Genomic DNA, 17,576 nt, shown 5'->3' with positions numbered 1-17,576 from the left:
AAGAAGAAATATAAAAAGCCATCTTCAGTTTTAGGTATTGTCTTTTTCTTCATCTTTCTTCATATCTAAATTTTCTGATTTGTCTATAATGGGCACACATTTCTTCTGAAATAAACATATAAAATGTATATAATAAAAAAAATTCAGGATATCAATGTGCTCTTTATAAAAGAAATGTCCCTTAAATTGTAGCTGTTGGCTTAAACAGGAAGTCCTTGTGAGGTAATTTTGGATGATAATGGTGGGTCCAAATAGAGAGGAATAATCTATACACAAAAAGTCATCTGATTAGCATGTTTCATGTTTTCGTGTATCTGTAAGTTTTTGTAAAACTAAAACTGAGATTTTTCTGCATCCATGCAACCGATTCTTTAGAATATACTGCCTTTTATTTTAGATCAAAGCATCAAAATTGTCTTTGATCCCAAACAGGCATGTAGATCCAACATCTATATTTGAAGTCAACCTATTTATAATCACAGATTTTTTTTTAAATCTCTGATTTCCTTTTTTATCCCCGTGATGCAAAGAAGGTTAGTTAGTGATAGTACCACTTTCAAAGCAATAGCTCTGCTTTGTTTCTGAAGCAGCCTTCTTTACTAATACAGGAAATTAAAAATGCAAACACCATAAGCTAGTCAATCAGGAAAGCAGCATTGTGCATGTTATGGCTTTGAGGTTCAAATTAGGGAATTAGATTTTTTCCCCCTTAACAGAAGTATGTTCACTAAGTAATTTGCTTTCTTTTAACTGGAGTTATCTCCTTTCATTAACTGGAGAAGTAAATTCAAATTAAAATCCTTATTTGTCAATTACTGCTGGAGGCATGCTCAAGCCTGTGTAAGGACCTAAGCAATAAAGCTCAACAACTATAATTTTAATTATTGTTATCTCAAAGTTCTCAAAAGGAATAATTTGGGATAGGGAAGAAATTGGAAATTTCTAGTTATTGCTGACTTAAAGGCAGATATTTCTGAGGATTTTTAATTTATTTAATCATCAAAAATGTCAGTGAATTTAAATTTTCCTAGGCATTGGGGATACAGGAGTGAATATAACGACATAGTCCCTATCCTCGGACAGCTCCCATTCTCGGGGGAGTGAAAGTTAACACGTGAGCAACTGTAATTACAAATCACGACGAGTACTTCTGAGGAAAGAAGCACAGTCGGAGAAAGAATAATGGGGAGATGCTACCTTGGTGAGTCTGGGCCCTCCTCCTTAAGAAGGCGACATTAAAGCTTTGTCTCAAAGAATGACAGTCACTCATAACACCCTTCTCTGGATTTTGTTAGCATCACTCTTTCCTGATTTTCCTACTATTTTTCTGGCCATTCTGAATTAGCTTTCACTGTGAATTCCTTCTTCTTCTATCCAATTTTTAGACTCTCACATTCCTCAGAGCTAAGTTATACGTCCTCTTCTCTTCTCACTCCAAAGTTCCTCCTAAGGCAAATTATTCCATTCCTATGACCTCAAAAATCATTTACATGTAAACAATTCCCTAATATAATTTTCCAGGCTAGACTTCGTTTTCTAACTTTGGATCCATATGTCAATGGCCAACATGACATCTTCACTTGAATATCACATAGGAATCTCAAATTTAACAGAGTCAATGCAAAAATCAATATATTTCACTCTCGAATATTCTCCTCCTTTAGCAGTCTCCACTTTCCTAAACAGGACTATTCACTCAGTTGCTGTATCACTAATTCAGGAGTCAACCATGACACCTGCTTCTTCCTTATCTCTTAATACTGGATGATAATGATAGGTACTGGTAATTCAGCCCTGTCTAGTTGATAGCTAAACTATCTATTAAATTGTATCACATATTCCATCTCCTCTTCCATCAACTCTTGCTTGTATACTATAAGTCTTTACTTACTCTTGCATCCATTTTTGCCCCTTCCAATTCATTTTCTTAAATGAAAATCTCTTCAGATTACTCCCTGATTTTAAAATTCTTCCATTGTTTTGAAGATCAAGTCTAAAATCATTTAAATGGTCTCTAAGACCCTGCATGTTTTATCCACTGCCTAAACTTTTAGTCTCATCTCATGCCAGTCTTAGCATTATTCTCTGTGCTTCAGCAACAATGTACTTCTTTCAATTTCTAAAATAAAAAAGAACTTTCTTTCTTAAAGACTTTGCACATTTGTTTCTTCCATGTAGAACATTTCAGATTCCCATGCTATATAATCACAGAGTACCACTGTTCTCTGTATCAGATAGGAGTGCATTTGGCTGCAAGCAACAGATTACCCAATGGAAGTAGTTTCATCAATAAAGACATTTATTACCTCCTATCACGGAAGATCTGGAAATTGGCATTTCCAGGGTTAGTACAACATTGCAGAATCATTATCCAAGACCAAGACTTTTTCCCCTCTGCTCTGTCATTCTGTGCATGCTCATTTTTTGATTTAGGACCATTGCCTTATGGTCACAAGGTGGCTGGCAGAGCTCCATGCATGATGTTGTCACACAACTGCATTCAAGGTAGGAAAAGGGAAAGTGTGTCTCCTCTTGTGTGTGTCACCCCTAACAAAAAGGAAAACCTTTCTCAAGAATCCCCATCACATTTTCCCTGTATCATTTTGGCCATATCTGTGTCATATGGTGATTCTTAGCTGCCAGGAAGGCTGGTTACATGAGTATTGGGGCATAGAAGGGAAGGAAGTTGGAACGGCTGTAAAATGCATAATCAATAGTGTCTGACGCATTCTTTGGAGCACTTATCAAAGTAATAATTAAAGAAGTAAATAGGTATATTTTGTTCATTGTCTCCTCAGTGATATTATAAACTCTTTGAAAATAGGCGATATGTCTGTTTTATAAGCCCAGCATCAGCACCGTGCCTGGCCTCCATAGGAAATCGGTTACTGTTGGTTGAATGAATGAATAAATGAATGTGAAAGAGAACAATAGAGGCAGAAAATAGATACAAAAGAAACAGAAAACTGCCTAGAAGAAACTTAAGTCGATTGTCGTATCTCATGTCTCATGGTTTAACTCTTTATTCCAGTTAATTTGAAAACAGTCTTTCACCAAAAAAAAAAAGAAGAAGAAGAAAAGGCAACTTTTGAAAGTACTCAATTCTTTGCACAATGAATGCAATTTTTCTAACCTCTTAATTTTTGCCCAGTGAGTACACATGAGTATTGTTATTATAGAGATCCAGAAATAAATTCTTTTTTAAAAAAATACTATTTTAATCCCTGTTATAGAGTTAGATGATGCAGAAAATTTTAAATTGCTTCGACTACATACATATAAATCAACTTTTGACTCAATCACTCAAATATCATTCAACAGCAAAAATGTATAAAAAATAGAAAATTATTTAAAAGAGCAGTCATACAATTTTGGGCCTAAATTTTCCACTCCTGAGAACATCACACCAACAGATAAGGATGTCACTCAAACTGGCTGATTAGAGAGAAAGAAGATATAAAATGCCTGGCACGTAAAGGGTGCTTGACATATATTTTTCCTTATACCTAGACCAAAAGAAAACCTAGGTGTACTCCTAACTTTGTCGTGTGTTAAATGTGTAACTCTGGGTAAGCTGAGTATGTTTTTTGGTTCACAAATAATATAGTAATCTCAAACTACCTTTCAGTCATAACATGTAGTCACTCTACAATTTAAAACCTTAAATGAAAAAAAAAGTTAAATGGTATTGAATATAGGCAATAGTAGCCAGCCTAATAAGACATGAAGGAATAGATTAATATTCCCAAGAGTGTCGCTATCTACGGATGCTGAATCTGTTCATAGTTTCAGATAAACACCTTGTTTGGCCATCTTAAAACACAAAGGGCATTGATATACAAATACCACAAATTTTTTTTAAGAGAGTTGTAACTATCTACATATGTAAGACTAGGTTTCAAGTTTTAAATATGGTTTTCATTTGAAATAAAATTCCTTAAAAAGAGAAAATGACTTTAGCATTGGCAAAGGGAGTCCCCTAAGAAAAAATTGCAAACAGATGGCTGAGAAAGATCACCCACATGCTGCACACAGATCTTGAGGAGGCATTTCTAAGAATGAAGTGGCACTTCCCAGCCTGGGCCACGTCCCACAAGGATCCTTATTTAACCTACAGAAAACACAGAGTTTATATCTCCAACCAAGAGGAACCTCAGCGATTCCTTTCCCACTTGCCTCACAGCAATCCAGACTAACTTCCAACTCTCTCCAACGTTCCAAAAGAAGTGAAGTACCAACCACTTGAGACAATCCTCCAATAAATCAGTGTTCCACGATCAGCCCCGAATTAACATCTTCCCATATAAACGGGCTGTTAAGCCCCGGCTAAGCATATTAAGCATTCAATTTAATGTATGACACACATCTGTTCCACTTTCTCAGCAAGCAGAAGTTTCAAGATAACTTAAATCCTAGACTTAATCAAGAAGAAAAAAAAATCTTGGCAGTATTTAAAACTGAATTTTAACATATAATCCAAATGAGGGTGAGCGAGACCATTTTGCTGTAACTAATGAGATTATATAATACCTAAATCAAATCCACACAATTACCTGAGCAGAAACCCTAGTTCTTTTATCTGAGTTTGTTTATCTTTCCTTCCGATACCATCAACATTTACCAAAACCTTTATCTACATCTGCTCCAAGGCACCAAAACATAAGCAAAAAATCCTCTGCAAACACCTGTAATTTAACCCATCTCGATGCCCAAAGGTCATAGAGAAAAACTCACAGATTTGTCCTTTACAAGGAGAGCACAGCACTGAATTCCAGCCATTAGCATCTTGTGGGGGTTCCAGGCCACGGAGTCAGCTCTGTTATGTAAAACGAAGAAAAAGACAGGGTCGGGAGAGGACACAATTAGTTTCTACTGGAGAAAATACTATCATTAGCAACATACACATTCAGTATTCACACACCCAAGAAAGTGCTGGACAGGATTCCTTGTTTGAGTAGTTTAGAGAGTTTGGAAGGGTTTTTTTTCCCCCTTCAAGTAAAACAATTACGTTGTTTCTTTGTTTTCAGAACATCATATAAGTAGTCAAAGTCCAAAGAGATTCCTTGACCTGTATAACAGGCGCTACATCTGGGAAACTACATTTACCTGTGGATGCCATGCAGAAGCCTGCGGTGCTTCCTTGACATCAAGGCTGAGCCACCCCAAGAAGCCTGTTGAGATATTTATATAACCAAAATAATGTTATTTGTTTATCAGCCAGTTGTCATAAAGACCCCTGAGTGACAATCTCAGTCTTAACACTTTAAGTCAATGTTAACCATTGTATATATTCCAGGAAAGTCTGAATACCGGCTCTACTAAGGCAATCAGAGCCTCCTCACAGGAGATGGGCTCCAACTGGCCCTTAGGATTTAAATTCACACATCATAAAGGAATTGTTATATTAACCTGTTGAGTTGCATGTGGTCAAAAAGAGGTTTAAAAGACACAGTCCAGACCCTCTTGAATATTAGAATCTAAAATAGGCGACCTCTTTATAATGCTGAGATTCTACCATACACAAGGTACAAATGCTGATAATGAGATGGGGTAAGGGCCTGGCATTCTATATAATAAATGTGGCACTTACTTGACAAGGTGAATAGATGGCACCATAGGAACTCATAGACAACTAGCATGAGCTAGGTGCAATGCATCCTGTTATTAAAAATTTAGATCTTTTCAGCCAAGTCACTTTCAGAAATATTTGCAAATCAAAAATGTGTGAGTGAGAGAAAGGAAACCTGAGACTTAAGGAAGTTATTCATTGGAAAGGTAAATAGGAGCGAAGGAGAGGGGAACTGACAATAAGGAGATGAAAGGATACCCCACAGCCAACAACTTTGGAGGGGAGGGAGGAAGAATCACTGTGAGGAATAAGGAAGTCAGTTTGGTCCCTGAAATGAAGCAGACTTCTAAGTTTAATTTTAGGGCAGTGATTGCTGTGAGAGAATATGAGGAGACCAATTTGGGCTACGTTGGATGCTCTCCAAGGCTGTTTACACCACACAATATTTCATTGGAAATGGAGTTATTATCACTTTTTTTTTTTTTTTTAAAGAAAAGTTAAGGTTCAGAGGAGGTAGATAAACCACCCAAGGTCTCACAGGTAATAAAACCAGATCTGGGAGCCAAAGCTCATTATTTTCTCAAGATAGCATGATAACTTAGGGAAGGTGACCAGCTGGCCAAATGGTAGAGGGCAGCATGTAGAAAGAAGTGGCAAGATTGTGTGCGCTATGGATGCAGAAGGGGAGAGAAATGAGTATTGCAAAAGCTGAGCCTAATGGTGAACAATAAAGAGTAGCTTTATATCCCACTTAAAATAGCTCTCTTACTCAGGGCTGGAACTATGCTGAGTGAGTCACCTAGGGTACACAACTTAAGGAGGAACTCAACTCTCAGAGCGGGGCTCTTGCGTGACTTAAGAGCGAATGCCTCCTTCATTCGAGCCCGAGGAACCTCACTTTGTGTCACCTTAGTTCCAGCCCTGCTTCCATGGACTAGAGTCTCCAATAATCCCATGGGTTCCCCCAAAGTTTGTGAGCTGAAGGTGGCGTCTGTGCAAATACCAAAGATTCCCAATTACAGGATTGATCAGTTGGGGTTGTCAGTCAAGTCCCCTTCCTACAGCATTCTCTTCCCCAGTGGCATTCACAATGGTCCACGTGTGACTAAGGCCAAGCAACAGAGGCAACTGCCTTCAGCATCTAGAACAACTTTATCCTGGCCTACTAATTAAGGATCCCCAGTTCTGGATTTTGAGATGTCGACCTTCACAAACATGAAAATAACTTATGTATTAGGTTCTTTCATTTCCATCACACACCCTAAATACTAAATTGCCTACTTTTCTCAATCCTTGCATCCCCAACTTCTTTGAGAACGTACCAGTGGCAGGTAGGGGAAGGATTAATTAGGACTTGGATACGCCCATTTATTCTTGCTCTTTCCACCTGCCTCACACGCTACACTTGCATTTCTTCGTGTCTTGCACTACCCACAGCCTCCTCTTCCTCCCCCAAAGGTAAACAATATTCTCCCAATCCTGTGCACTTGACTGAAGTTTTCGAATCACATGAATTCTTTCAATGCATTAGTTCGCTGGTTTACTGGTTAGTTCACTGATTTACAGAGTGGTTTGGCTGGGTTAGGAGCAGCTCATCCACAAACGAATTCCTCAAAAGAACTGGAAGGAGAAAAGCAACCCACTATTGTCAATATCCTCCTTCTATGTGCTTAACTTCCTAAATCCAAACTCCAAAACTTGCAAAAACATCAAATGAATCACCTAAATGATGAAAGAGTTTGTTTTCTATTTCAATAAGGACCATCATTTATTGAGTTATTACTATATGTTAGGCACCACACAAGATTTTCCTTACATTTTTTTTCTTTAATTATCTAATAAATAAATAGTAGGACCAATCCTGAAAGGGAAGTGGAGGCAGGGGCAGAATAGAGATCCAGCAGCATGTGAAGCTCATGACTTTAGATAAAATGTTTACTACCCCCTGGGACTATGAATGAAGTGGGGGTGAACGTCTTTAGGAAGCTTTGCTGGGTTGGTGAGGCTTTATAGCAGCCACAGACTCTGCTTCAGAGAAGAGCTGAACTAGCCCTGACATCTGATCTGAGGCACAGGCTGGAATAATATTTGCTCTCATGGAGGAAGAATAGCACTAGAGGCAAAAAATTCCAACAAAACTGAAGTTTTTCTCATTCAGTTGTTTAAAATGCATTGCAATTAACCAAATTTAAGACACTGTCAAATGTTAAGAGTCACTATATTTTTGTGTACCACTAAGAAAGAAAAAAATGACATCAACATACCAATTTCAGACATGTTAAAAATGTTTAATAAATGACGGTATATATGCAAGATGATCTGGTTCTTTTGGAAAACCCAGAAGAATAAGAAATCACAATTAAATTTTTTTAAAGAAATAAATATCAGTTTTAAATATATTAAAGGATCTTTTAATTATTCTTTAGGAAGTTAACAACAGGGCAAAGTAATTATTGCAATTTTATTAATTTTTTATCTTTAAAATTAAGAAACTATGCATGGTATAAAAGGTTTCTTCAAGAAAAGCTACATGCTTCTATATAAAATTTTATCAACAGATTTGATACCTGCAATATTAAAGGATGGTGAACACTGTCTCTGTTAGAGCTAATTTCTTTAATAGGTCAGATAAGCTGTTGTCTAATATTATAGGCATTCGCTAGATGCTTACTATGTGTGAATAGAATAATTTGTGTGGCTTAGATATTTCATTATAGAAGTGTTGCCTTAAAAAATTCAACCTTTAATTTTAGAAAACCTAAAGAGGTTTTTATTCATATATATAAATCACAATTCTAAGCCCCATAAATCTCTTAATATCATTTCCAATTTAGAAACTGCTGTAGTTACTGTTTTATGTAAACTATATAATCCATATTTGATGTTTCTTTTATGAAAGTAGAATTTTTAAGCATAAATGCTGATGTATTTTATTTTTTCCCCTTATTTCCTCAGTTACAGAAGTATTCATCTTATATTATCTTTTAAGACATAATGTATTATTATGCTTCTAAGTCAATAAAAATCAATAAGATATAAGTCAAAATGGAAACAGATACAAATATTACAATGCCATTTAAAGATGTCACAAATCATCTACCTGAAGTATTGCTGTTGTTATATAATAGAGCCTATAATATAAATTCTAGTGAGTTTAGATTACTGCTGCTTCTACCATACATTAGCATACATTTAAGAGAGCTTTGAGTTGCTGAAAAATTCTCTACACATCATATCATAGACACTTTACTTTGAAAGCGTGAAATCATACAAATTGTAAAGTTATGTGTAACTTGTAAAGTTACCCTCCAAATGCTCAGTTACCTTCCATTCAGTAAGCTAAAATTATAGCCCTTTCTTTTTTTTCCAAGGAGGCTAATGAACCATTCACTTACCAGAGGGAAGTTCTCTAACGTCTCATCAGCATGTTCAACAGCCCTTCTACTGGGGTGAATTAAACTAATTAACTCTTAGTTTTTTAAAAAAAAAAATGTTCAACATTTTGTTCAGCATTGATAACTGGCTGAACTCAACTTTTTAACATTAGATAAATAGACCGTTAAGAGTTAAGTTTAATTAAGGAAAAATTTATTATGAACAACCCCAAGACTTACAAAATTAATTAGGAAAAAAAGCCAATCCTTTAAGTTAGATAATTATGAAAAATATAAGTTATCTCAATCCCTCCCAAATAATTAACTATAATAAATCTAGGTAAAACCTGCTTTAATTAGGGCATGAAATTTTGCAGTGCAGCTTTTCACATTTTCTGGCTGATTGGAATCACATAATTTTAAAGCTAGAGGATACTTTACAGACCTCATCAGACATTTCCCTTTTTACAAATGAGGACACTGAAGCCAAGAGGACTGAGATCACAATAAAGAAGAGGCCAACAGAATCCTAAAATCAGTCTTTTGACTCTATAATCCAAAATGCGTCCCTTATATGAACAAGGCTGCCTCAATGACAGATTCAAGGGATCAAAGAAAAATGATTCCTGGGAGAAGAGGAAATAAAATCGAATCCAGAAAACTAAAACAAAATTTACATCAAGTCTTAGAATCATTTTCTTTGTACCTTACACAAAATGACATATTTATTTCCCCTAATTAGAAATACACATTTAAATAAAAAGTAGCTGGGGATTTCACATCTTTTCTTTCTGAGAAGAAAAACTTCCCACCAAAGCTGCAAAAAGACTAGGAAGTTAAACAGGTATGTGCATACAGATGAACTTACATCCACATGAAGCCAAAGGCCATGCCTCTCACAGACTTCTGCTATTTCATCCAGAGGATCAAACGCCCCCAATACAGTTGTACCCGAGGTGGCACAGACAAGAAATGGTGCTGCTCCCTGTGAGAAAGACCCACACATAAGAATTGTCACCGTCACCTCTAAATTTGTCCTGTAATAGGTTGGAAAACGTAAAGGTTATATATATCCACAAATCCATTTCTTTGGAGATAATCATTAATTCAGTGAATGTTTTTAAACTTCTCCATTATATAGCCTCTTCTTATAAATAGGCTAAGGAAACTGAGAAAATGCTGTGACAATACTAGTCCTTTGTCCCAATTTGGTATGATCCTATTTTTATTCTCTCTTTCTGTAGTATTTTCTGTCCTTAGATTTCCCAGATAGAAAGTGAATAGCCTCATCCGCACTGGCAAACTGGCATTCAGTATGATTTCTAACTCCTTCTTGGGGAGATTCATCAGGACCTCCTCGTGCCAGCGTGGTTACTCTTCTCCAAAACAAAAATGCATGCGTTTGGAAGACAAACAATCAGCTCCAGGGACAAATCACACAGGCCTAACTGCTTGTTCCCTTGTGAAGTAAGTCCGGTTATAAAACGAAAAATGTGCTCAGGTACAAATCTGGTATCAGAGGGATGAGGTAACCTCAATGGGATACTCTCTCCAAAACAGGTGCCGCAACAGAGAAATCTGTTAGAATGTGCTAGAAGGGAGAACCTGTGTCACTCCTGCCAAAATTTTTTCTCTTTGTATAGCTGATGGCCGAATCTTGTAGAGTGAACGGGTGCCAGTGGGAAATGGAGAGAAAAGGGAGAATGTGTGAACATTTGAAGAGGTAAATGTTAATTCCATCCAAGCTAGCCAGCAACGTGGCCCCAAAAGGGACTTCATGGCAACCAGGTAGAGGAGAGTCCATGAGGTTGCACGGACCCATCCTAGCATGTAAGCAGAGATGTGTTGCTGGCTGAGGAAATGCCTTGGAGGGAACATTTTCAGACAAAGGTAGGAGAGGGGGAAGCAACAAGAAACCTAAGATTCTAGAGCACCCGAAGAATAAGGGACAAGAACATTTACTGCCTATCAAATTCATTTTTATCTCCATTTAGGATAGAGTCATTTTTTCCTCATTTTTATCCTGAGGTGCAGTTGTTCTTGCAAAATATGGTTATGTCCCCCTTTTTAAAATTTGCTCTTCTTTATTTTTTAAAAATTTATTTATTTAGTTTCAAGTATACAGTACCTTGGTTAGACATCTATACAGTTCATAAAACAATCCCCCCAGTTGCTCTCTCCCTCCCCTGGCCCTCCACCTAGCCATTATATTAATGCTGACTGCATTCCCTCTGCCGTGCTTCCCATCCCCGTGACCAACTATCAACTACTAATTTGTACTTCTTTAATCCTTCACCCCATTCTCCCAGCCCCCCACACCCCTCTCCTCTGTCCGTCACCAAATTGTCCACTATATTTGTGAGTCTGTTTTTGATTGGTTCTTTTTGTTTCTTAGATTCCACATGTAAATGAAATCATATGATATTTATCTTTCTCTGTCTGACTTATTTCACTCAGCAAAGTAACCTCTAGGTCCATCCATGTCATTGCAAATGGTAGGATTTCATTTTTTTAATGGCTGAGTAATATTCCATTGTATATATGAATTTCTTTATCCAATCGTCTGTTGATGGGCATTTATATTGCTTCCATATCTCGGCTATTGTAAATTGTGCTGCAGCGAACATAGGGGTGCACAGATCTTTCCGAATTACTGTTTTGGTTTTCTTTGGGTAAATACTCAGAAGTGCAATTGCTGGGTCAAAAGGTATATCCATTTTTAACTTTTTTGAGAAACCTCCATACTGTTTTCCATAGCGGCTGTATGGTTATGTCCCCTTTTAATATCAGGGGTCGTTTCACTTGAACCAGACTCGCTCCAATTTACCTGACCACTGGCAGAAACATTATTTCTCAATGGGACAGAGACAGAGCAAGGCCACTTGGTCCACATCTCAAAACTGAGATGCACATGAATCAAAGTGATGGTACACAATGAATTTATTTTCCATTTGGGAAGATAGTTGTAACACACAGAATCTAGTCCTAGATTTAAGGTGTCTTTAACAGTTGAGCTTTCCTCATAAACTATATGACATCCTGACAGTTGTGAGAATATATATATTATAATATGCAAGCTATTATAGCTTATTAATGACTTTTCCTCACCTTTTTAACAATCTAGCTATAAATATCAGACCCAGAAATTAAACTTTTGCAATCTGGAGTTAACCTTCCAGATATTTTTTTTCCTTTTCACATATCTCATGTGATTAATGAGAAAATTCAGTGGAAACCGTATTGATGGCATGCTGCCAATGAGCTGTATTCTCTAAGAAAGTTTATTTCAAACAGTTACACACAAAAATACTTTCAAATATTCAGTGGTTATACTAGTTTTATCTTTTCATAAGCACTTTAGAGCTTCTGAGGCCTCTGTGGTTTTCACCATCTTTGTAACGGCATCAAGTAAAGGTCACTGCTCAACAGATTTTTAATGGATTGCGGTTGGCCAGGGAATTGAATCCCAGCAGAAAAAAAAAAAAAAAAAAAGCTGCTGTACTATTTTCTACATCTGAAACAATCCAAGTTAAAAGCATGAAACAAAACAACTAGATCTGAAGCTACTGGGAAAAATAAACTAGTCATCAGCTATATTATTATCTCAGATTGGATGCAAGGTTTGTCCTTAGTGCATCGAAGCTCCAGTTTTAACTAACTTGAAAGAAAACTGAGCAGAAACACTAACCCTCATTCCAATGCCCTACTTTTAAATGTGCCTAAAGCAATTTTGACTTTCTAAAAACTTCTCTTTTCAAGTTCTCAACTTTAGAATACATCAGTTTTATGTACTTTAATTGTTAAAATAAACAAAAATTTACACAATGAAAATAATGGCTGTAATGGAATATAAAACCATCAAATATGCGAGAACACGAGTTCTAATAATACTAAGAAAAGAAAGAAAAGGTTTAGCCCACCTTCTGAACATTAGTAAATAAGGGGAAAGAAGAAAACACTTATCCTGCTCTGCCTTGTGCAAACTGTTTCCTTAGGGAAACCAAATGGGGATGAGAGAACATTTTTCGTTATAGTAGTATGCCTGCCAATAAATGAAGGAGGAATGAGAGAATAAACTAGAACGTCACCTAATGTAATAGTGGGTCTAGATAATGATCACCAATGGCAGCCAAATCCATGAGGTGAGAGGCTGATGCAGAGCTCTGTGACAATAGACTGACAATACCAGAACCCACCAGTCGGTGTTGCCACAGAGACAGGAGACGTCTCCTGATGGAAGGACAAAATTTATCCATGAATCCTTCCTGTTAAAAATTCCAATCTGAATCTCGTCTAGTCTCCAGATCTAACTGCCAAGTTATAGGAAATAAAGAGAACAGATGGGCAGTACAGAGAAAGGAGGGGGGTTATATTTTCAAATTCTTGATGTAATCTACAAAATTCTTAATTTGGAAAACTACCAGGGCAATGGACTTGGTTTCTTCAACAGATCAACGGCATAAGTTAAAAATAAAATAAAATAAAAAAATAAAAATAAATAAAAAGGGGGAAGCTATAGACAAGAAAAACTTTATGTGATGAATCAACCAAATGCAACATAGAGACAGACCTTGGATAAACACTTATTCAAACAAAGCCAACTATTTTTTTAAAAAGTAATGGGAGAAATTTTAATGTAGAGTGGATATTTGATAATATTAAGAAATTATTATTTCTTATAATGGTATTGCTTTAAAAATATATAATTTTTACGGATATATTGAGCTGTTTAAAGATTAAATGATATGATGTGTGGGATTTGCCTCAAACTAATCTTGTGGTGGTGGAAAAAGATAAGGTGTAGGTGCAACAGAATGAAACATAAGCTAATGACTGTTAAAATTGAATGAAGTGTACATGAATGCTCATTATATTAGCTTTGGATGTATTTCGAATTTTCCATAATGAAAAGTTCAAGATTCAAAAAAAAAAAAAAAAAAAAGAGAGAGAGAGCGAGAGAGAGAGAGCGAGAAAGAGCGAGAGCGAGCGAGAGAAGGAAGGAAGGAAGGAAGGAAGGGGGCGGAAATGAATGAATCATATGAACCATACAAAAGCAACTTCTGTAGAAAAAGATAAAACTAGATTTAAAAAAGATAAAACTAGAATTCGATATCTGTTGTTCACAGCAGAACAAAAAGGCTGTAATTAGAAAGTTACCAGAATCAGAGAAATCTGATGATCTATACAAGACAACTATCAAATCCACTTGTCATCGGAACGTTTAAAAAAAAAATAAAGACAAATGTAGATCAAAGGACACACCTGAGGTCAAAACATTTGCAATTAAGGCAAAAAATTTAAGTACAGACTTTTAAACCAAATACAATAATCTGCATACTCTGGATAAGGTGATTTTTATAAAAATTTTTAAAATATAAAGAGTGAAGTAACGGAAAGATACTAGCAAAATTTCAACTTAAAAATTAAAAAAAAAAAAATCTTTCTTAAGAGTGTGAAATCCTATGAGGAGAGAGATACTCAGATCCCAGCTCGGAAGCTGGGCTTTTTCATTTTTCAGAAATCACATCTGACTTTGTTGCTACCTGTCAGAAAGTTAAGGGAGAACAGTCTCAAGCTCCTTTAGCAACGAAGACTGTGGTGAGATGGGAGGGGGCAATGAAGTAGGCGCACCTAATCCAGCAAGCTTAGGTGCACCGAATCCAGCAGGGTCTAAGAAACAAGATGGCTGGCACCAAGAAAAGGACGCATCTAAAAGCAGGTGTCAGGGCCAGTCCTAGCTAGAATATAGCACCAGAGCCATGCCTGGCTTTCCTCACCAACAGACATGTCAGCTTTAGTACATTCTGGCAGCTGAGAGAGAACGTTCTGCCAGTGCTGAAATACTAGACCCAGGCTCAGTACAGCACGATGGTTATACATGAGCTTTGGGTGGAAGCAACCTGGGAAGAGAGGTTGATCAAGAGTCAGAAATCACTCTGAATGCAACCAGTCATGATCGGTTTGGCCAGCAGAACTCAGTCAGGGGTTCTGTAGGAGAGTGGCTGCAGGGATCCTGCGGGAGAGGCTGGGTTCACCTTTTAAGGCTAATTCTAGGTAAGAATCCTGAATACAGTGATGTCAGTGTTTTAATAGGCTTCAGCCAAATGGGATGAAAACATCTGAGAAACTCCACAGAACATGAAGAGCTAAGCACCTGGAAACGGAGCATCTGTGAGTGAGTTACCCTATTTTAATGCTAACATGCTCTGTCCTCAGTCCTACACCTAGGAATGGGTCTGGCGGCTTGCATTCCCTCCCTGGCATTCTCTCCCTCACACCCAGACACATGCACAAATTTTCTCTCCCTCTTTCTTCTCTTTTCCCTCTTACCTCTTTTCTGGCTTGCCAGATTTGCCTCTCCAGTTCCTCAGGCATCATTTTACCTCTACAAGACACAGATTTGAGACATTCAGTTACATTTAGTAGTACACAGACATCGGTACTGCTTTTTAAAAAGTATGAATTTCCTCCTCCGCCCACCAGGCTTCCGGATCCTGTCCCTATTACCTTCCATCTGTTTCCACAAAGCAAACATTCTCAGTACCGATCCCAAGAAAGGAGGCTGCCTTCTTCATGGAGTAATGACACTAAATTTAAAAGGACAAGGGGGGAAGAGAGGGACATGAATATGTAGTATGAAAAAAATTATTGCTTATTATCTAAATGAGTGTAAGTCACATGGCCAAGCCCAATCTTTGGAACATTATTGCATAAACGAAAGACAAAGTAGTAATTTAATTGAGCTCCTTAGTGGTTGAGAACTGACTTTGGTTGGGGATCAGAGAAACCAGGATTTAAGTCCAAGTTTTCCCAGTTACAGCTATGGAATCTTAAGCAAAAAAATGTGTACTCTCCAAGCCTCAGTTTGCTAATCTATAAAATGGGCATGCCAGTGCCTAGTCCATCTTTGTCACAGAATTAAATGGGTTAAGAGACGTAAAGGGCTTAGCACAGAGCCCAGCATATGGAACAAACTTGGTCACTAGAGGTTACTGTTTCCAATAACACTGAGTAGAGTTGCTTTTGATGCTACTAATAAGACTTGGTATTAATGGGCAGAGAATCTGGTCCACTTCTAACTCGAAACCCTCTAAAGAGTGAGCAAGACTCTGTCTCAAAAATTGTAATCACAGAACGCAGAAGAATTTCATTATTTTCAAGAACAAACAATAGGTTATAAATACTGATCAGACACTTGACGAATCTTGCTTAATACTGAATGTAAGACTAAAATCAGACACATGGGAATGTGGCTAAAATCATAATAACAAAAGTAATAATAATTTATAGACACATTACTTTCTGCAGCCCTGGCATAAATGGGGCTAATGGCCCTGGAATTAGGCCTTGTCTATTTCTTATTGGAAAGAGTATATGCTTTAGATTGTTGGGCCTTTCTTCCCTACTACATAAAGCCTGTAAAATCATTAACATTCAAACACTGGAGATGTCAGTCTTTATACATTAGTGTGGACAGGTGGTCAATTAATTCTTTTTCATGCCAGAAAAATGAAGGTGCTAAAGGACATAATTGTACCAAAAAAACTTAGTAATTTAATTTGTAGGTATGAATACATTAAAAGAGTAGTCATGCCTTCACACTTAACTTGATATATTCCCTCAAATGTGGTAATTTTTTCTTCTTTTGTCAAGAGAGTTTTATGGGAAGCTCTTTTTTTTTTTTTAACTCTGTAAAAATAAATGCAGAAGTAACACCATCAGGAAAAATAAAACCGTCCTAGATAATTAATTTCCAAATATCTAATAGGACATGTTCAAAATGCCTGAAGGATGCATTCATTTCGGGTTGTTGCAAAACATATGCATACTAGGAGTGATAATGTACACGAAAATGTAGTTAATTCTCTACTTGCTACTTCAGCCTGCCATAGCTAAGGTGACATAGCTAAGGCCAGTTATTTCCCAACAAAGATTTGGGCCCTGGCAACCAAACAGTTATCGATTTCATAGTGATAAACAGTAGCCTACTGACATCTGCCAATAAGGAAAAGCACATTGCTTTGCCCTGGGAAACAGCAAAATATCCCCAAACAACAGATCTGTTCAATAAAACACTGGTAATCAGAATAAGGATAGTTTCAGCGGAGCTATCTTTGGGTGCCTCAGGGCAAAGTATAGTCCAATATCAATCTCAAGTGCATAGGAGGCAGATTAAAAACAGACTGTAAAACTGAAGTCTAAACATCTGAAAGCATCAGAGGAGGAAAAGAGCCTGGAAGGGAAAAAAAGAGAAAGCAATGCTTCAGACACACTGAGTAGTTTCAAGAAAAAACCTAGATGGATGGAGTTCAGAAGTAACAGCTGCATTTAGAAACAAACAGTGGCTGCTCCCATTGCTGGCAGAAGATAAGTCAGCCATTCTAAGACCCAATCTCCCCCTAGGTTTCATTTGTCTGCAAGAGACACAACAATCTCAATGGGTGTTCATGTCTATAAAGATAAAACAGGAAGTGCCTACATGAAAGACAGAATTGCACTGAAGTTCTCCTTTCTGGCTCCAGCAAGAATTATTTCTGTGACCTTAAATTTCTCAACGAACCACTGCTTTCCCCTCCCATAGATTGTGTTCTGGACACTTGGACTCCTTCTAGTGATGACTAGTATGACATTCA

The 17,576-nt window shown here is 37.1% G+C and overlaps 1 protein-coding gene across 5 annotated transcripts in view; it reads right to left on the bottom strand.

Moving 5' to 3' along the window:
• The window catches only part of GADL1 (glutamate decarboxylase like 1), a 166,355-nt gene that overhangs the window by 95,420 nt on the left and 53,359 nt on the right, over window positions 1-17,576 (bottom strand). For all 5 annotated transcript variants that reach the window (XM_039843478.1, XM_039843476.1, XM_039843479.1 and 2 more), the window contains 5 exons: window positions 15,451-15,530; window positions 15,274-15,328; window positions 9,812-9,928; window positions 5,107-5,171; window positions 4,735-4,816 (listed from right to left, as the gene is read on the bottom strand). In XM_039843478.1, the coding sequence (XP_039699412.1) occupies window positions 4,735-4,816; window positions 5,107-5,171; window positions 9,812-9,928; window positions 15,274-15,328; window positions 15,451-15,530 (399 nt within the window). The remainder of the gene's footprint in view (window positions 1-4,734; window positions 4,817-5,106; window positions 5,172-9,811; window positions 9,929-15,273; window positions 15,329-15,450; window positions 15,531-17,576) is intronic.

This window comes from Pteropus medius, unplaced genomic scaffold (genome assembly GCF_902729225.1).
Source record: "Pteropus medius unplaced genomic scaffold, Ma_sr-lr_union100, whole genome shotgun sequence".
In the NCBI taxonomy this organism is placed as follows: Eukaryota; Metazoa; Chordata; class Mammalia; order Chiroptera; family Pteropodidae; genus Pteropus; species Pteropus medius.
Note: the sequence above shows the minus strand (reverse complement) of the source record. Positions and strands in the feature narration are given on the sequence as shown.